The sequence below is a fragment of the Mytilus trossulus genome, chromosome 5, assembly GCF_036588685.1.
Source record: "Mytilus trossulus isolate FHL-02 chromosome 5, PNRI_Mtr1.1.1.hap1, whole genome shotgun sequence".
Lineage (NCBI taxonomy): Eukaryota > Metazoa > Mollusca > Bivalvia > Mytilida > Mytilidae > Mytilus > Mytilus trossulus.
The window spans coordinates 40294807-40313057 of NC_086377.1; the positions used below are offsets into that span (position 1 = coordinate 40294807).

General features: G+C 31.6%; 1 protein-coding gene across 1 annotated transcript in view; it reads right to left on the minus strand.

The window, feature by feature from the left end:
• Positions 1 to 7114: 7114 nt before the first annotated feature.
• The window catches only part of LOC134717943 (neurogenic locus notch homolog protein 1-like), a 59195-nt gene continuing 48058 nt past the window's right edge, over positions 7115 to 18251 (minus strand). The window contains exons 26-28 of the mRNA XM_063580443.1: positions 13039 to 13152; positions 9075 to 9170; positions 7115 to 7687 (exon numbers count right to left, since the gene is read on the minus strand). Of these exons, the coding sequence (XP_063436513.1) occupies positions 9085 to 9170; positions 13039 to 13152 (200 nt within the window). The 3' untranslated portion in view covers positions 7115 to 7687; positions 9075 to 9084. The remainder of the gene's footprint in view (positions 7688 to 9074; positions 9171 to 13038; positions 13153 to 18251) is intronic.

An 18251-nucleotide genomic window follows, 5' to 3' on the forward strand; every position in this document is an offset into this window, starting at 1 on the left:
AGCCAACACAAACATCAACACATTAGCATTTACAGACTATGTAACAGTGAACTTTATCCAATTCTGTTTCTGTGTGAATATTGTAATATTTATTAGTGAACATTCAATAATGATATTTTGCATAGGTCAGAACCAATGAATTATGTGCTTTAATAGTGCTATTGTCAGTATGTCAATGTATTAAAAAAAACAATTATTTATATAGTCATGAAATGTTTTGATCATTATTATTTTATTCATGGGATTGACACTGTTATTTATTTGATTTGAATAGAATCCTTTAATAAAATTATAGAAATATTTATTTTCACTTTGTTTTATTATATTAATTCCTAATGAAAAAGAGATCATCAACACATACAATTACCTACAATCACTAATAAAAATTGTTGCAAGTACACTTAAACGATAGATTTAAACTTGTTGTAAATTGATTAGATCCTAATCAATTTATGTTTTGATAACACTTAATCTGTTCAAAATTATTCAACCTATGCCAACATTTTTTCCTACAATTTTATACCGATATTTCAAAATGTTGGCATAGGTTGAATGATCATTTTATCGGATTATCAAAAAAACGTTTTATGACACTTGATGCAGAACTGTAATATAAAAAGCTGAAATATAGCTTCAAAGAATTAGCAAATAAAAAAGGTAGGTCAGCGATCAGGAAAAAAAATATTTTGTCTTAAAACCGAAATTTTGGCTTGAAAATGGATGAAATGTCATTTTGACCATTTAACAAATAAGGATTATAACGAAATTACTCTATTATTCAATCACATAGCAACAATGATTAAACATTTCTAATCAATCAAAATATTAAAAAAAATTATTTCGAATTTACGACAAATAGTCGAATAGTCCCGAGCCACCTTAAATGCATAAGCAAAATCAATAAAACAAATTGTTTGTAAAAAATAATTTGTGACCGTTTATTTTCAATATTGTCCAATTTTGTAAAATAACACAAAATCATGACAAGGTTGTGCTCTATTATCGTATTAAGTAAAGATACCAGATAGCACACGAAATCCTTATCTATATCTAGGTATTACATGTATTTATAACAATACTAGTAACTTACGTGTGATCCTTAATTTAAGGAATTATACGTGAAATCCCAGATTAGACTTAAATCATCATGTATCATATACATAAACGAAATCTACTAGAATTTAAACTTACGCAAATAAGCTTTTGAACTTAATTTTAATGTGCGTATTGTTATGCCTTTACTTTTCTACTTTGGCTTGAGGTAAAGGGGAAGGGTTGAGATCTCATAAACATGTTGAACCCTGCCGCATTTTTGCGCCTGTCCCAAGCCAGGAGCCTCTGGCTTTTGTTAGTCTTGTATTATTTTAATTTTAGTTTCTTGTGTACAATTTGGAGTTTAGTATGGCGTTCAGTATGACTGAACTAGTATACATTTTTTAAGGGGCCAGATGAAGGACGCCTCCGGGTGCGGGATTTTCTCGCTAAATTGAAGACCTGTTGGTGACCTTCTGCTGCTGTTTTTTTCTATGGTCGGATTGTTGTCTCTTTGACGCATTTTCCATTTCTATTCTCAATTTGATTGGTCGTTACTTATTGAAAGTACACGATTTTGCACTTTAAAGACATGAAACAGTGTAATCTTTTTCTGGAATATGTATATTATGTATGTAAACAATTTTTTGTGGAGCGGGAGATTGGGAAACAGTTTTTGTTGTTGTTGTTAACTTTGCAATGTGAATTTTAGTACATATATCTTCAACAAGTCATATTCATTGGGGAAAGGAGTACAATTAATATATACTCAACAACCATTTCCAAATTTTTGTTACACCGATTTAAAAGTACATTACACGAAACCAACATTGTGTGAGATACATGTATCGATTATATCCCAATAAGACAGCAATCAAACAATAAATGAAAAGTTTTAAATCGTCCATGTCGTTTCTTAAGCTCACTCGCAGAACTTAAATCAAATTGTGAGTTTTCACAAAATCAACCAAACCCCTGTCTTTAAAACACAATTTTATAAATATCGTAACATTATAAAGGAAAGCCTGATTATGAAAAAAAATATAGTTCAACAGTTACCAACCTATAACTACTTTAATGCATATTTCGTCTTTCTTTACGTTACACAAACTTAACTTTAACTGATCAGGCATTAACAAACGATCCGATTCAAGCTCAAATATGAAAAATCTACAAATTATGCCGAAAAATGTCACTTTATGGATTATTTTTGTCAAAAATGAAAGTGGCCGCATCCGTGTTCATCCTCAACCTTTATATATGTTATATATTATCATCAAATACAACTTACAATTCAATATCAAGGATGAACAGGAATGCGGCCACTTTCGTTTTACACGGAAACCGTCTAAAATTTAACTAAAATGCTAGAATTGTGAAGATTTCAGTAATTTAGCATGATTAAATGGTGCTTGTACCCGACATATGTACATTGTATTGTCACGAACATCTCATATTTATGTAGCAGAAGTATTCTACTATCCAACAAATAACTAAAAATTTACATTTTAACAATTTTGTCAACCTGCTATATTTTGGGGCCAAAAAGGTGTCGTACTGGATCTACTCCTTTTGACAAAGTATTAACGTTAACCCTTGACAAAAATAAAAAAAAAAATAAAAAAAAATGAACCAACCGTTTATTCAAAAAATTACACTGACCGTTTATTCAAAAAAATTACACTGGTTGTAAAGCAGTTTGACAAACACTTATTTTGATCATTGAGAAGCTTATGATTACTTTAACCACAAAACGTTTTACAACGTTTTGCTGATTTTATAAAGTTATCTCCTTGTAGTGTTAGGCACCACCTTAATAGCTGATCACGCTTAGGTTATTAGGGGGTAAAATGGCTGGTCACATGAATACGGAATAGTTCATCATCGATGTTTGTAAGATTATATCGTCAAGGTCGAACTAAACTAGCTACTTCAAGCGAATTAATGAACGTGAAATTATAATAATTCGCGTGAAGTACAAATGTAGCAAGTTTGGTTCGATTATTTCTCTTACCTTAATAATTCAACAAAAAAAATAATCATATTTTAGTTGGGTTCTTTTTGTCTCGTACCTAATACCCTTGATTATTTTTTTACCAGAAGCTCATTTAATATGACCTCAATCCTGAACTTATTTGTATATATGACAATGATTAAGCGAAATAAGGGATTACCGATAGAAGAAATTACGTGTTATTTTTGTTAATCATAGGATTTCATGTAATCACTAAAAATCCTGTAATTTACCAGAATAGGATGAATTTTACAATTATCCCCTGATATTAAACAACCATAAACTGCTGACTGTTACTTGCACTTTATTATCCGAAATCAGTGCTATTTAGAGATTTTATAATGAAAGTCAAATAAGTATGCTTATCAATTTTGATTTTCTTTGTTTTCCTGTATAAACATTTTTCTAAATTGTTAACCTAAAATAAAAAAGAAAAGCATTTCCCTTCACCATGCGATAAACAGGTATGCACTATTTGCTGTAATTAAAAGCAGGGATTCTATTGCATGTATTTACCACTTAATAAACATAGTGATACCTGCCAATTTTTCGAAATGCCCGTGTGGGTTTTGCGTGCAAGATGGCTGCCATAGTCCTAAAAAACCTTCAAGGGGGCTTGCAAATACATTATAATGGCGTTTGTTTGGCTTCTTCATACTTTTATAAGACTAATGGCATTGTAAAATTAATTGTTTTGTTTAAATTGTTGACATAATTGCTCTTTCAAAATTTCAATTTGGGAGCCTCCATGGGGGAAATCCCCCGCAAAGTGACAGTTGACAGGTTTGACTAAAATCTACGACTGAAGATCACGTACAATTTATTTTTCTTTTTCTTTTACATTAAAATAGAAATAAAACTACTATTTTTTGTTTTGTTTTTGAAGATCAATTTGCTGATAATCCCGGGATACCACCATGCATGTGTATTACACATAACTAGACCACAGTGAAACAACTGATAACATCATTTGTCTTCGGTTTGTATAAGAACATACTTCCATCGTCTTTATACATTTTTTAAACATTAAACATGTGTAAAGGTTTTAACGGATAACATATAATGTAAGCCTTAGCACAAAAAAAAAATGATACGTATACATTGTTTCTTCGTATACATTTAGCATTATATAGTGTGTACCTTCAACTATACTTTAATATTGTCTCCTGTGATGTTGGGCTAATGTTTAAGGTTCAAATGAAGTCAAAATACAGGACTTCATAAACCTCTAATATTTGCCTGTATTTTTCCACCTTAAATAAATTAAGTCCTAAACTATATGACAAAATCATCATTTCAACATACTAAACATATATACACTGTGTCAATTGTAAATAAACTTGCAATTGTTATGTTGTGGCCAAACCATAACAATATAAAGTTTATTTACAATTTACATAGCGTGTATATGTTAAGTATGTTTTAATGAAGATATGTTAATAACATGCATAAAGGTTAGGACTTTATTCATTATAGGTTGTAAAATACAGGCAAGTTCAGATTTTTATGAAGTGTCCTATATTTTGACTTTAGTGGAACCTTAAATGAGCCAACATGTATGATAATTTAAATAACAACAAGTGAAACTGCTAGGGTCTGCTCACTGATGATACCCCCATCGTTATATTTTGGATAACAGGAAGTTGTTGAGCGATGAATCTAAAACGTAGTATAGCTGACTGTTATCAACCCTGAAACAAATTTCAGAAATCCTTGTATAGTAATTTTTGCGAAAAAAATGACGAACATTTTCAAATTGGCTTTTTGTGTGTCTAATGGTGTGTAAGTGTTCAGTAAACAGGAAAATGTTGAGTAATGAATCTGTGAACGTATTAAACGGTATACCTACGAACTCAACCCTGAAATCAAATTTCAGATATCTTTGTAACATACCTCTGAGAAAGATGCGACGAAAAAATTTCATGGGACAAACGGATTGAAGGAATGACGAATGAATGGACTGACAGATGGACGAATGGTAAAACTTTTGTAAGGCAGGGGTATAATTATCAACAAAACAATGTATACACTGGAAAACAAAATTTAACAAACGTTTGAATATAGTTGCTTATATCACCCTATGTGACATGTTAAACGATGTTTTAAGTAAGATATCAATCTGTAACAGTCCATTCTGAAAAACAGTTTACAAAAATGACATACTAGTTTATTCCGAATGATGTATAGACATTTTGTTTGTTGGCTAGTCATGATTGTAATAAACTTTTTATATCCCCATAGATGACAATTATATTCATATTGGAGATGAAGAAAGTAGAAAATAGGGACGAAAGATACCAGAGAGACAGTCAAACTCATGCATCGAAAATAAACTGACAACGCCTAGCTAAAATTTAAAAAAGACAAACAATCAAACAATAGAACACATAACACAATATGGAAAACTAAAGAATAGGCAACACGAACCCCACCAAAAACTAGGGGTGATCTCAGATGCTCCGGAAGGGTAAGCAGATCCTGCTCTACATGTGGCACCCGTGGTATTGCTAATGTTATAGCAAATCCGGTAAATAGTCTTATTCGGTAGGTCACATGCATGAAAGGGAAAGCGATGGCAGTTACGACGTATGGAACATATCCGATCTCATTTGTGAAACGATTATTCCATAAAGGTCAACCAACTTGTGATGGCGTCCGTAAATTTACGAAGGGATGATTTTAACTTCACCATTTGGAACTCTTGGTTTAATAGCGTCCTTGTGAGCAGCAACCCTCCATCAAGAAATTTATGATGGGAAAATCAAGCACGGGAATATTGTATCAATAGGAAAAAAGTTGATTTTTAAAACATTACTTTGCTAGAATTAAAGAAAAAAATTTGGATAGTACTTTTTGTTACAAACAAATAAAGGTTCCAGTGGCTTTTCTTAACTCAATTCATACTGATCTCCCACGCCTACCAAGTTTTCCTTTAAGAGGGCGCTCGGTTATAAATACATATTTAAACAAAAATAGGATTTCGCTATTTGTTTCTATAAATGAACTTTATCATAGTTTCAAAAACAGAATAAAACAATGGAATCACGGTTTTGTTAAGCTCACAATTTGCCTTCGAAAGAAGAATACACATTTGTTAAGGTTCTTATATTCTGTTGAACTAATAGAAGGCATAAATGTAATATCGAAATAAAAAAGGACTAAACTTCAGAAATCGCTTTAACTTTACAATTGTTTAGTTGAAGTACAGATTATTTGAATTAAGTTTTGAAAAATATAGGTAACCAATGATTTAAAAAAATACATATCAATTTCTTAGCAAAAAATTAGCATTTTTGCACAAAAGGGAGATAATTTGGATCTTTTTCTATAATATAAACAAAATGAATTGATTATTTTGGTTGATTTATCATAAAGTAATAAATTATAGTGTTATTAATAAAGGTTTTAATGTCAATTCAAAAGTTTAATTTTTGGTGAATTTAGTGTCTCCTCTAGCCTCCTTAAGGATGTACACCTCTGAGGAGCCAAACATTTCTAGAATTAAACTTTTTTCTAAACCTGTTTTTTGGGTTCATATGACAGTAAACAAAAATTGGTGAAGAAAATGGTGGTGTACTTCTTTTTTTTTGCTACGGCCTTTTGAAAGTATCACATGTTTAAGACATAATTTCAGAACGAGATTTCAACGAGACTGAACGAGACTGAAACGTCAGAAAAATACATCCGTAAATTACGAGTCTGACATGTCTGATTCTTGCGTTGAAAAACCATCCCTGTTCTGTAAATAAACTCATCATAGATACCAGGACTAAATTTAGTATATACGCCAGATGCGCGTTTCGTCTACAAAAGACTCATCAGTGACGCTCGAAACCAAAAAAGTTAAAAAGGCAAAATAAAGTTCGAAGTTGAAGAGTTTAAGGGATCATAAAAACAATGTATTTGAACTTGGGTACGATTTAAGTAAAATCTGGTTGCCAGTAATCTTTTTGTTTCCAATAGATTTGTTTTTCAGCTTTTCCATATTGATGTATATATTTTACCATAATAATTGTCAATCTTGAAAAATGATAGTAAATAAACAACAAGGATCAGCATTGATTATTATTTTATTGGAAGTAGAGCAGGTATAACAACTTGATATGTTCGCTACACTTGTTTTTCGAAAAATGCCAAATAGTCTGAATTCTCTGGTTTTTTGCATGTAGTTTAATTAAAAAACAATCTGCCCACTGACTTCTTCTTTTCTCTTGATAGTATTCTTACATATAATTGTTACATGCATATTTGAAAATGTTATGACATCATAGTTATTTTTTTCTTATTTTATAAAATGAAACAGGTGCTTATGTCAAATGTAAGAAAAATCTAGAGAGAATTATTTTCACTGAATTATATCTAAAAAACAAGCACACACTTGTTTTATATCTTTTATTTTGATACTATATAATTTATCACGGTATTTAAGATAGCTTGTTATTTTGGAACCGAGTAGCGAACATCTATATTATCAAACATGGAGAGCAAAAGTTGTGTCTAAATCATAAGAATATAACGTTCATTAGGAATTGAAGTCACTTGAAGAATTAAAAGTAAATAATATATGCTAATAAATTAAAAAAACAGTTCTTCATAGTTTAGCTGGTTAATATCTTCGTCGAAAGCCTTACAAGGTTTGATCTAAAAAAAGAGAATGTATGTGTTTAACATAAAACTATTTATGAAAACAAAACATCATTAGCAATATTTATAAACTGAATAAATAAAACCAGGTTTAATCCACCATATTCTACATTTGAAAATGCCTGTACCAAGTCAGGAATATGACAGTTCGTGTCCATGTGTTTTGTCCTTTGATTTTGCCATGTGATTATGGACTTTCTGAGTATATTATCCCCTTAGTTCAATAGTTTTGTGTTTTTACTTTTTTGGATACACTGCTTATTTTGTGCATTCACTTTTTACATAAATATATCTGCCTGCTTACATAATTACACGATAAGATAAGAAGATCTCTGATTTACCAATGACGTCAAAAAGCAGAAAATACTTATAACCATTGTTCTTTCCTAGCACTCTACTGACGTTATTGAAATAATATAAAATTCAACCAAACAGATTACACGAGGGCAAACATTATTATAATCTCCTATATCATTCAAATAAAAACTTATTCTGACTAGTTCAAGACGAGTTTTACTCATCGGTTTTCTACTTAAGAACATGATACCACCAAGTAAGATATATGACAGTTGTTATACGCTTGTTCATATGTTTTAGTTCTTCATTTTGGTATTTGATTACAAACCTTCGGTTTTGAATTTTTCTCGGACTTTTTGTTATTTCACTTTTGACATGTTTTGATATGTAAAGCAGCTATCTTTCTTAATTTTAGTGATTTAATTTTAATAGATAACCACATTTTTTCCAATTATTCATACGATATCGGGATTGCAGATAAAGGGAAGCAAAATTTAACGGTAAATCTGACTCATAAGTCGAAAATAAACTTAGCTAATGCTCTATGATGAATGTCGTTTTCAGCGACAATTGTTCTGGCATATCATGACTATGATTGTTAGTTGTCTCAATGACACTCATACCACAACGTCTTATTTCTATTTGCAACGACATGACAAAAGTATGAACAAAACAAAAAGACAAACACACCAATACACACAACACAATTTAAAATAAAACAGAACAACACGAACCCCAAAATAAACACCGTAAACTAAACCGGCCAAGAATGTAGAAGATAATTATTCAAAATAAATGTTATAAAAATTACATTTGTGAAACATAGATCATATTCTCATCATTCTCACCATAACAATTTTACGAACGAAAATGCCTGTATCAAGTCAGGAATATGATAGTTGTTATTCTTTCGTTTGATGTGTTTAGGCTTTCGGTTTTGCAGTTTCATAGTGGACTTTTCGTTTTGAATTTTCTTCGGAGTTCGTTAATGTTGTGATATTACTTGTTGTTATGTACACCATGTGGAGACGAACAATTAGTATTTTGATTCTATATAACATAGCTTTTTATCGAATTGGTGACTCACCTGTATGTTTCTATTGATCTACACAATCTGCTCGACCATTAACAACTTGGCATGCTTGAGAAGAAGAACACGGGAATGGTGAGCATGGATCGACACCTACGTGTTAAAAATATGTTTATGATGATAATATCAATACTACTACTACTACTAATAATAATATTAATTATCAAAATAATCAAAATTGATTATATTACATCAAAAAAGTGTTAAGAAGCTGCTTTAAGTTTTGACAAAGTAAACATTGAGGTCCAATCATAGGTTTCTTCATACTTCTTCGAAACCTAAATTTTGATTTGTTTGAAACAAAGGAGATACTTTGCTACTTCTTGATACGTAAATGTTACTTTTGGTCTTGTATATTGGTTTTCTTTTCATGCTGAAATAGTGTATATAGTATCCATATACTTTTGCGTAAAATAAGGTAGATAATTGCCAACTGTGAAAATGAAACCTCTGGTCTAAAAATATTGGTGTTTGTACACTGATTCGAACATATCTGGTTTCCATATACTTTATGTCTGTAATAAGGGCGATGATTAGCTACATTGAGTGTATATTATGTCACTTCCGGTCTTAAATGATAGATTTATGTTTTAATATTAAAAGAACTATATATATGGTTTCTGTGTCCATCGTTCGGCTATTTTCTGTCCTTTTAGTTGGATTGTTTTCTCTTTGACACATTACCTATTTCTATTCTCAATTTTATTTTTTAAAAGGTGCATATTCCTATAAAACTATTGCAAAATCAGCATTTGCAAGAACATTTACTAAATGTCACTTCCTATTGTCCTTCTGCATGGTTATCATGTTCATATGTCACACAACAATTTACAAAATGCTACTTTGGTTTTAACATGTACTACGTAGATATAGGAAGATGCGGTGTGACTGCCAATGAGACAACTCTCCATCCAAATAACAATTTAAAAAAAAAAAAGTTTATCAACTAGCCTTAGATTAAAATCTTCAAGTAAAAAAACTCCTATAAGTTGTCAATGTATTGTTTCAGAGCAAACAATCATACCTTTATCATAATGACAAGAACCGTTTGCACTAGTTATTTAGTATAAATCTTTAAAAATGCCTGAGGAGATCATAAAAACAAGCAAAAGACACGATTGAAAACGTGAATTTTGAACTTGACAATAGACTCAAAAGTATTGTTTCTGAAACAAGGACCTCAAATCAACATACTTTTGGTTTATACCTTATAGTTCAAGCATTCCATCAATATATAACTAAATTTAAATAGTGTCGGGGAATAAGTTTCATATCCGTTCCGATTCGGTCAAAATTGAACAAACATCCTGAGCCTATAATGAGCAATGGATATAACTGGCAAAGGATAAAATGCGATAACAAGAAAAACATTGGTCGGAAATATAATTCGTACACACAAAAGTATTCAGATGAAAATAACACGTTATGAATGTAATTTAAAAAGTTTAAAGAGCTTTAACGGTAAGATCTGTATCAGGAATGATCAAGGCCGTATATATTTGAAAGACAACGATGTCTAAGAACCGAAACAGTTAAAGAGATGTACATAAAAAAGCCGAAGCAATATAAAGTCAACTTTACCTCAAAGTTCAAACCTCAGTTTCTTTAAAGTCATAAGAAACGAGTGACCGGTAAAAAATAATGTTCTTCCAATTATTGAACCAACGCATACAAACATCACAAACTTAGTCTTCTGTACTCGAATTTATCATTTTTTTCGTGTAAATTTCTTATAATCGTCAATTTTTTGTTCAATCGGTCAGTGCTGTTGTGAAAATATGGCAGGTAATTAAAGGTCGTGTTTTGAAGCCGAAGTTTAACGATTGTCACCTGTTTGTCAACAATTGACGAAAAATAAACAAAAAAGCATGGAAATTGAGCACGTGTTTAACATGTAAATACAGATAATAGTTTATTTTAAGGACATCCATGCGTATTGTGGTCACCGGATTTTTACGAGATGGGTCACACTGAGGTCACCTTGCATACGGAAAATATGTCGGGGGAATTGTTTGCTTTTAGGAATCAATTCAAATAAAGTAAACTTCTTCTAAATATGAATAAATTGAAGAATTTTCTTCAGAAAAAAGTATATGTACATAAGTTTTATATAGAAAACTATCCATTGAGTTATAAAAAACATATGCATTTTTTTTTTTACTTGAGGTTTTTTATGACATTAAGTTTAAAACTTAAAAAAGGAAAATGTAAGAAATGTTTGTTTCAAATCGCATCGATACCGATGTACTGATTTCTGATATTTTGCAATCCTCTAGGACTTATAGTCCACCAGTCGAAATGTACCATAAATTATGCGAAATTGTCATATACCAAACATATCAGAAACATCTTGCAAATCAAAAAAAATACGCAAAAAATAAAGTTGCAGAAGAAGAAAAAAATAATCAAAACAGGGAAAAGTAGAAAGATCTGTTAATGATACAACCAATATATTAAGAATAATACGAATAAAAAAATATATAAAAAACACGTTTGTTCAGAGAACAATTGGTGGTCTTTCCACCCGAACGACCTATTTTGATACAAACATATCACTATTCCGTTTAAAATGTTATTTCCAGCGTCAAATGATTACTTATGCATTATATATGATTTCTAGACATTCTTGTTTTAAATAAGGGAGATAATAGTTCTTTGTGATTTGAAAAATCTCACTTCCGGTATTATTCGATAGTTTACTTGACATTGATTCCAAAAATATATGGTTCTGAATACTTGTACATTACACAAGTACAACAAATAGCTTCTTCCGGTTGTCATAAGGTCACCTACGGTTGCCCTTTTCAAGGTCATATGACTTATATCTTATGCAAACAATCCCACGGCTTTATCATGTATCAACATGAGGTAAAATCAAAGGTCAAAAGAATGTCAAATTTACCAATGACATTGAGGTCAATTTGAAGGTCATAAACCAAGGACCTCAAATAAAAAAAGTCTAGGTCTAAGTGTATGGTTCATGAGTTATATCATCATAAGCGTTATTTTAAATATAAGGGAGGAAAAATTTTATTTAATGATAGGGTATCCTTTCAACCAAAATGTTCGTGTTACAAAATGACGCAACTAACGATTTAGTAAAAACATAATTTGTCGATAATTTATACAATTTAAAACAAAATATTTAATGTGAAAATAAGCGAAAAATCAAAATTACATAGAGGACCTTGACCTTTGTCCTTGACATAATTTTCCTTCTTTTTGAACCTAGGACCTATAATCCAAAGACCCTAGGTCTTTATAACTTATGTTTTACCAGTTATAAATACATATCACTAATAGTAAATGTACAAGGTGAAATAACTCTCATATGGAGTATCCAGAACATTTCGGTGAAAACCAAACTGAACATATTAAAGGTATAGCGAACAATTTGGTAAAAGAAATGTGTCGTAATCATTTACGGTTGCCAAGGAGAAGTCGACACCAAAAAAAAACAGTGTTTGGGGAGATAACTCTTGCAAAAAAATATTGTTCGGCTAGATAGGGTCAGATTCATAAGCGCGTTAACTGTTCGATATCATATACCAAATATCAACGCGACATCATGACAAATAATGAACTGTGCAAGAAAAAAAATAGGCAGAAGAAAAAAAATATTCAGAACAAAATCTAAAAGGTTTTCAACGAAAAAGTGGAAATACTTTATAAATATAAGAATAAGAATAGTAATTATAGAATATATTTATAATGAGAATAGTAGGATTAATTATACAAATTTCAATCATAATAACAACAACATGAATAATAAGAAGTAAAGTATACACATACATTCTATTTGTTATAAGATAAGAATTTGTTTTAAACATTTGGAGATTTGGTCCGACTATCAGACATTAACATACAAAGTTTATTTCCTGTGTTCTAAATAAACAATTGTAGAAAGTGTTCTACGTTAAATTCTGATTAAAAAGTGTATGATCTATATATTTATACTTACGTTCACAACGTGATCCCCTCCAACCATCTTGACAGCGACAGAACTCAATTGATAAAAAAACAGTACATGTGGCTCCGTTTTGACAAGGACCTGGGTTACAGAGACTTGCTACATCTTAAAAAGTAATTTATTATTAACACAACAGTTATAAATAGCCAAACCTTAATATGTATTGATTTAAATGTAACTATGTTAAACTTGTTGCATCTAGATAAGTGTTTTAGTTTTAAACTTGATAATTGTTGACAATAAGGTGCAGAAGCAATAGAGAATTTGTTGCGCTGGCCTAGGTCTATTTGCAATTCGAACAATGGACGATGAAACTCATAATGGCTGACTTGAGATAGATATATATTAAAGATGCGAAAGATAGCTGGATGATAATTATGCCACAATTGTCTTACTAAGGTCACGAATTTTAGATCTTGTTTTTATGTTGTATAATAATCGTCGTTTCCGAGTTAATACACTTCCTGTTAGGGTCTGAATTTAAAAAAAATCTGAGATGGACAATGAACACATTTTTGTCTAGCCCTTTTTGCACAGCCTGAGGTTATGGGTGTTTTTTTTTATTTACAACAAATACATCACAGTCCCAGCAGACAAAGCCTTAAGCAAAATTTGCTTGAGACACAAAAATTATAAATTGATTCAACCAAAAAAATATTGCTGTCCTATTGTTGAGCATGCAATATATTTTTTTGAATCAAAACACTTGCAAGTAAAGCATTTGTAAGCAGTTTTTTTTACAGAAAAGAGAATAGAACTAGTATTTCAACTGTTGTAGTATTCATGAATGTCTTTCTCATTTTGTTTTTATGTCTAGTATTAAGTTAGTAGCATGGAACGTCAGGGGTATCATGTCCTCTACTATTTGTCTTAGTAATTTGTTAAAGGACACTGATTGTGAAATTTGTATTATATCTGAACATAAATTAAAAGAAAGGTCTTTACATTATTTATCTACTATAGAAAAAGGGTACAACTGTATAAGTAAAGCTGATGCATTACCCATAGGGTATAACGCTTATCATGGTAAGGGTGGCATTGCCATATTATACAAAACCTCACTTCAGTTTTCTGTAAATGAAATAAGTGACATTAACTCCAGTAGAATAGCTGGCATTGAACTTAAAAACCAGTCTTATGGCTCACTTTTTATCTTTGGTGCGTACTTACCATCTGATGACTCTATTGAAAATTACAAGACTGAATTGAGTATACTAGAGAGTTTATATGCATACTATAGTGTTTATGGTAATTGTATAATTGCAGGTGATTTAAATGCTAGCTGCTTACATAAAGACAGATCTATCTCAAATATTTATAAATCAAAAGAGTTATCAAATTTTGTATCTAGGCATCATTTGTTGTATGCTGGTGGTAAAATACAAAGTAAAGGGCCAAAGTATACGTATGTAACTAAACAAACAATGTTAGATTATATCTTGTGTAATGAAATTATATATAGAAAACTAAGGTACTATGAAATCCTTGATGAAGGGGCAATAAGTAGCACATCCGATCATTTGCCAGTAGTGATTGAGTTTGAGACGGACTCCACCCCACATCGTGTTATTAACTCCAGCGACAAATTACCAGCTTGGCATAAGGTAACTGACGCACAGATCAATCAATACCAAAAACTATTGTCTGACCCCGTGGAAATATTAATTGATAAAATGAACTCTTATTCTTTTGCTGATATTGACACTATATATGACGACTTCGTTAGCACATTGCATAATGCTGCGAACATCGCAATTCCGAAATGCGGATTTAATCCACTCACCAAACCGTATTGGAACGCAGATGTGAAACGAGCACACGACAATGAAAGGTCAATGCGTAAACTTTGGGTTCTAGATGGTCAACCTCGAGGAATGCATTTTGACTCTTATCGAATATACAAAAGAGCAAAGTCCGAATTTAGACGTGTACAGCAAGCGGCTAATGAACAGTATATGCAAAAGTGTTATGATGATCAAAATGAAACCGCAGAGTGCGATATACGGTTGTTTTGGAAACAAATAAAACGTTTTAAAGGTCGTTCCTCCAAGATATACCCCGAGATTGTGTATGAAAATAAAGTGTACAGTTCTCCGGAGTCTGTAGCAAACTGTTTTGCAAAGTATTTTCATGAGCTGTACCAACCAAAAGAAAGTGATAACTTTGACAATGAGTTTAAGTGTTCGATCGAGAGCGTGTACAAAGACATTATTAAAACCTGTGGTGTTGAAGGTGGATACTTACCTGGTGGATTGATCACTGAACAAGAAGTTTCTAAATTGATAGGTCAGCTAAAATATAGAAAAGCTGCCGGACATGACAGAGTACAAAACGAGCATTTGCGTCACGGAGGTAGCCCTGTTGTGAAGTGTATAACGGTCTTATGCAATCTCATCGTCAGATTAGGACGTATACCAAAGAACTGGAAACTAGGCCTCCTTGTTCCTATCTTCAAAGGTGGAAATAAGTGCAAAACTTCACCCGATAATTATAGACCAGTTAGTTTACTGTCCTGTGTTTTGAAACTATTTGAAAGTATTATTAAAGCTCGGTTAATTGAATTCGTGTTGTATGACAAGAACATTCCGAATCTCCAACAACAAGGATCTCAAAAGTACCTTAGTTGCTTAACTGCATCGTTTAATTTACATGAAACAATTTATCATAACCTAGAATTATTCAGTAAAATTTTTATTGCCTTTTTAGACAGTAAGAAAGCTTTTGACACTGTCTGGAGAATTGGTCTTATGTTTAAATTGTATAAAATAGGTGTAACAGGCAAATTATGGTCAGTTATTAATGACTGTCATATTGATACTATGAGTTCAGTAATTGTAAACCAGTGTCAGTCTGAGTTCTTTCCTGTATTACAAGGGGTTAGACAAGGAGGGGTTTTATCTGGTTTATTATATTTAGTATTTATAAACGATATGTTGGTTGATCTTGAAAAATGTAATAAAAAAACTGGTGTTTATCACATAGCTAGCTGCTCTCCTGCTCTCGCTGACGATATTTCATGTATTGGCACAACTCCGTTGTGTCTCCAGCGTATGTTAGATATATGTGCTGACTATGCCCATAGATGGAGGTTCTGCTTCAACGCGAAAAAGTCCTGCGTTATGCAATTTTCCTTAAACCCACGAGAAGTTCGAGTAACATACGACTGGCATATTGCGAACAGTGTTCTACCGGTAGCTGAAGAATACACTCACTTAGGCATTGCGCTGAATTCCAAATTCAGATCGACAGAAAGAACATCAAATGCATGTAGAAAAGGCAAGAACTCTTATTTTGCGCTCAACGGTGTTTGCGACAAGTCAACACACCCATGCGTTCTACTTAAACTGTTTAAATCTATAGTGTTACCTACTGTTCTGTATGGTTGTGAAATGTGGACTAGTTTAAAGTCAAACGACATTGCTGCGTTGAATCGATTTCAGCACTTTATAGTCAAGCGTATTTTGGACTTGAAAACGTCTACGAGATCAGATATGTGCCAAAGTATACTTGGACTTCATACTATTACCTCGTCTATAGAGACTAAGAAGTTGTATTTCTTGCAAAAACTGTGTAGTCTTGATGACAACTTCCTAACGAAGAAAATATTTCTTGTGCGTCTGTTTACCTATTTAATTGACAATGAACGCAATCATCATGGGTTCATTCCTGATATTATGAACATTTTGTATAAATATAGCCTTCATTCCTATATGCTTGACTTTTTTCGAGAGGGAGTTTTTCCAACGAAGCAGTCTTGGAAAGCTATAGTGAAAAATACAGTTGACAAAGTACAAACTGACGAATGGACTCGGCGTTTACATAACGATAATAACTTTTCTCGTTTTAGAAGTGTTCACCTATCGGTTAGGGTTCCAGATTTCTGGAAAAGTTCTAATTCATCCAGAGAAATCGTAAACTCCTATTATATTACAAAACTGCTAACCGACATTCCAAATACCACTGGAGGTACATGTGAATTATGTAACACTCAGTTTTTAGATGTATATGTACATGCATGTTGTAGCTGTAGCGGAACTCATTTAATCAGAGATATGTGGTGGGAGTTTATAATGGAAAAATTTCCGTTGCATTTATTTGTGGAACTTTATTCATACGACGATGAAGAGTTATATTGCATTCTCTTGGGGAAGCACGTAACAACAAGCAATATAGACATCGACAGTTTTCATAATCTTTGTCGTGTGCACGTTGCACACTGTGTCGCTGCTTATAGTAGATTACTGAGAACAACGATTAGTTAATGTGCCAGTGCATGAACCGTCGTTAGTGAGAGCAATTTTTGTCAAAATTTTCTTCATTTATATAAATAAGCACAGAACTTTATTTTGTTATGTACATATTGTAATGTTATATTGTGTTATTATCATGTTTTGAAAACTTTTGTAATTTGATCTGTTTAAATATATGATTGTTCATTGAATCTCTTAATAGAGGAAATAAAGATATGAATGAATGAATGAATGCATTTCAGTAATGAAAGTCTTGAAATTCGAGCTAGTGATTACATAGGTGACGAAATTTAACGATATCAAACATTTTAACAGAAATAAAAAAAATGTAATAATTCAAAGCGACTTCCGTAAGAGTTTTATAAACTCATTCCATTATGATTTTTTTTTAAATCAGATCATAAAAATGTGAGTATCGTCATAACAATCAAAATTTGTCTTTCATATATTTCTGTAGATGCGTATATTTAAAACGGTATAACATAGAGACGGTAAATGTTGGTCAATCAAGTTATAAACATGAGCCCATTATAAAGCAGCTTTTTATAACATTTTACCGAAAAAGTTGGCGTAGAAATAAAACCAATTTCATTTACACTGACATCACCATTTTTGTAATCAGATACTAGTATACAACTTCTTCAAGTATTTATATGTGTTTTTTTTATTAAAGTTGAATAAGGAAAGGATACAATGATCAAGTGAATTTGGCTTTCTCATTTTGTTTGGGGTGGCGATTTGTCTCATTGTAAACCTTACAATATTATTATTAAAGCTGAAGTTCTTTAATAAATTATTTCATATCAACTGCAAAATATAGTATATCCGGGAATTTACAATGGGTTTCCTTTTCACTTATAACTGTGTGTGTACATGTATATCAATAACAAATATAATGCATACATTATGAAAGGAGCATAGAAGAAAATTAACCAAAAGTTGAGGGTTAATTTT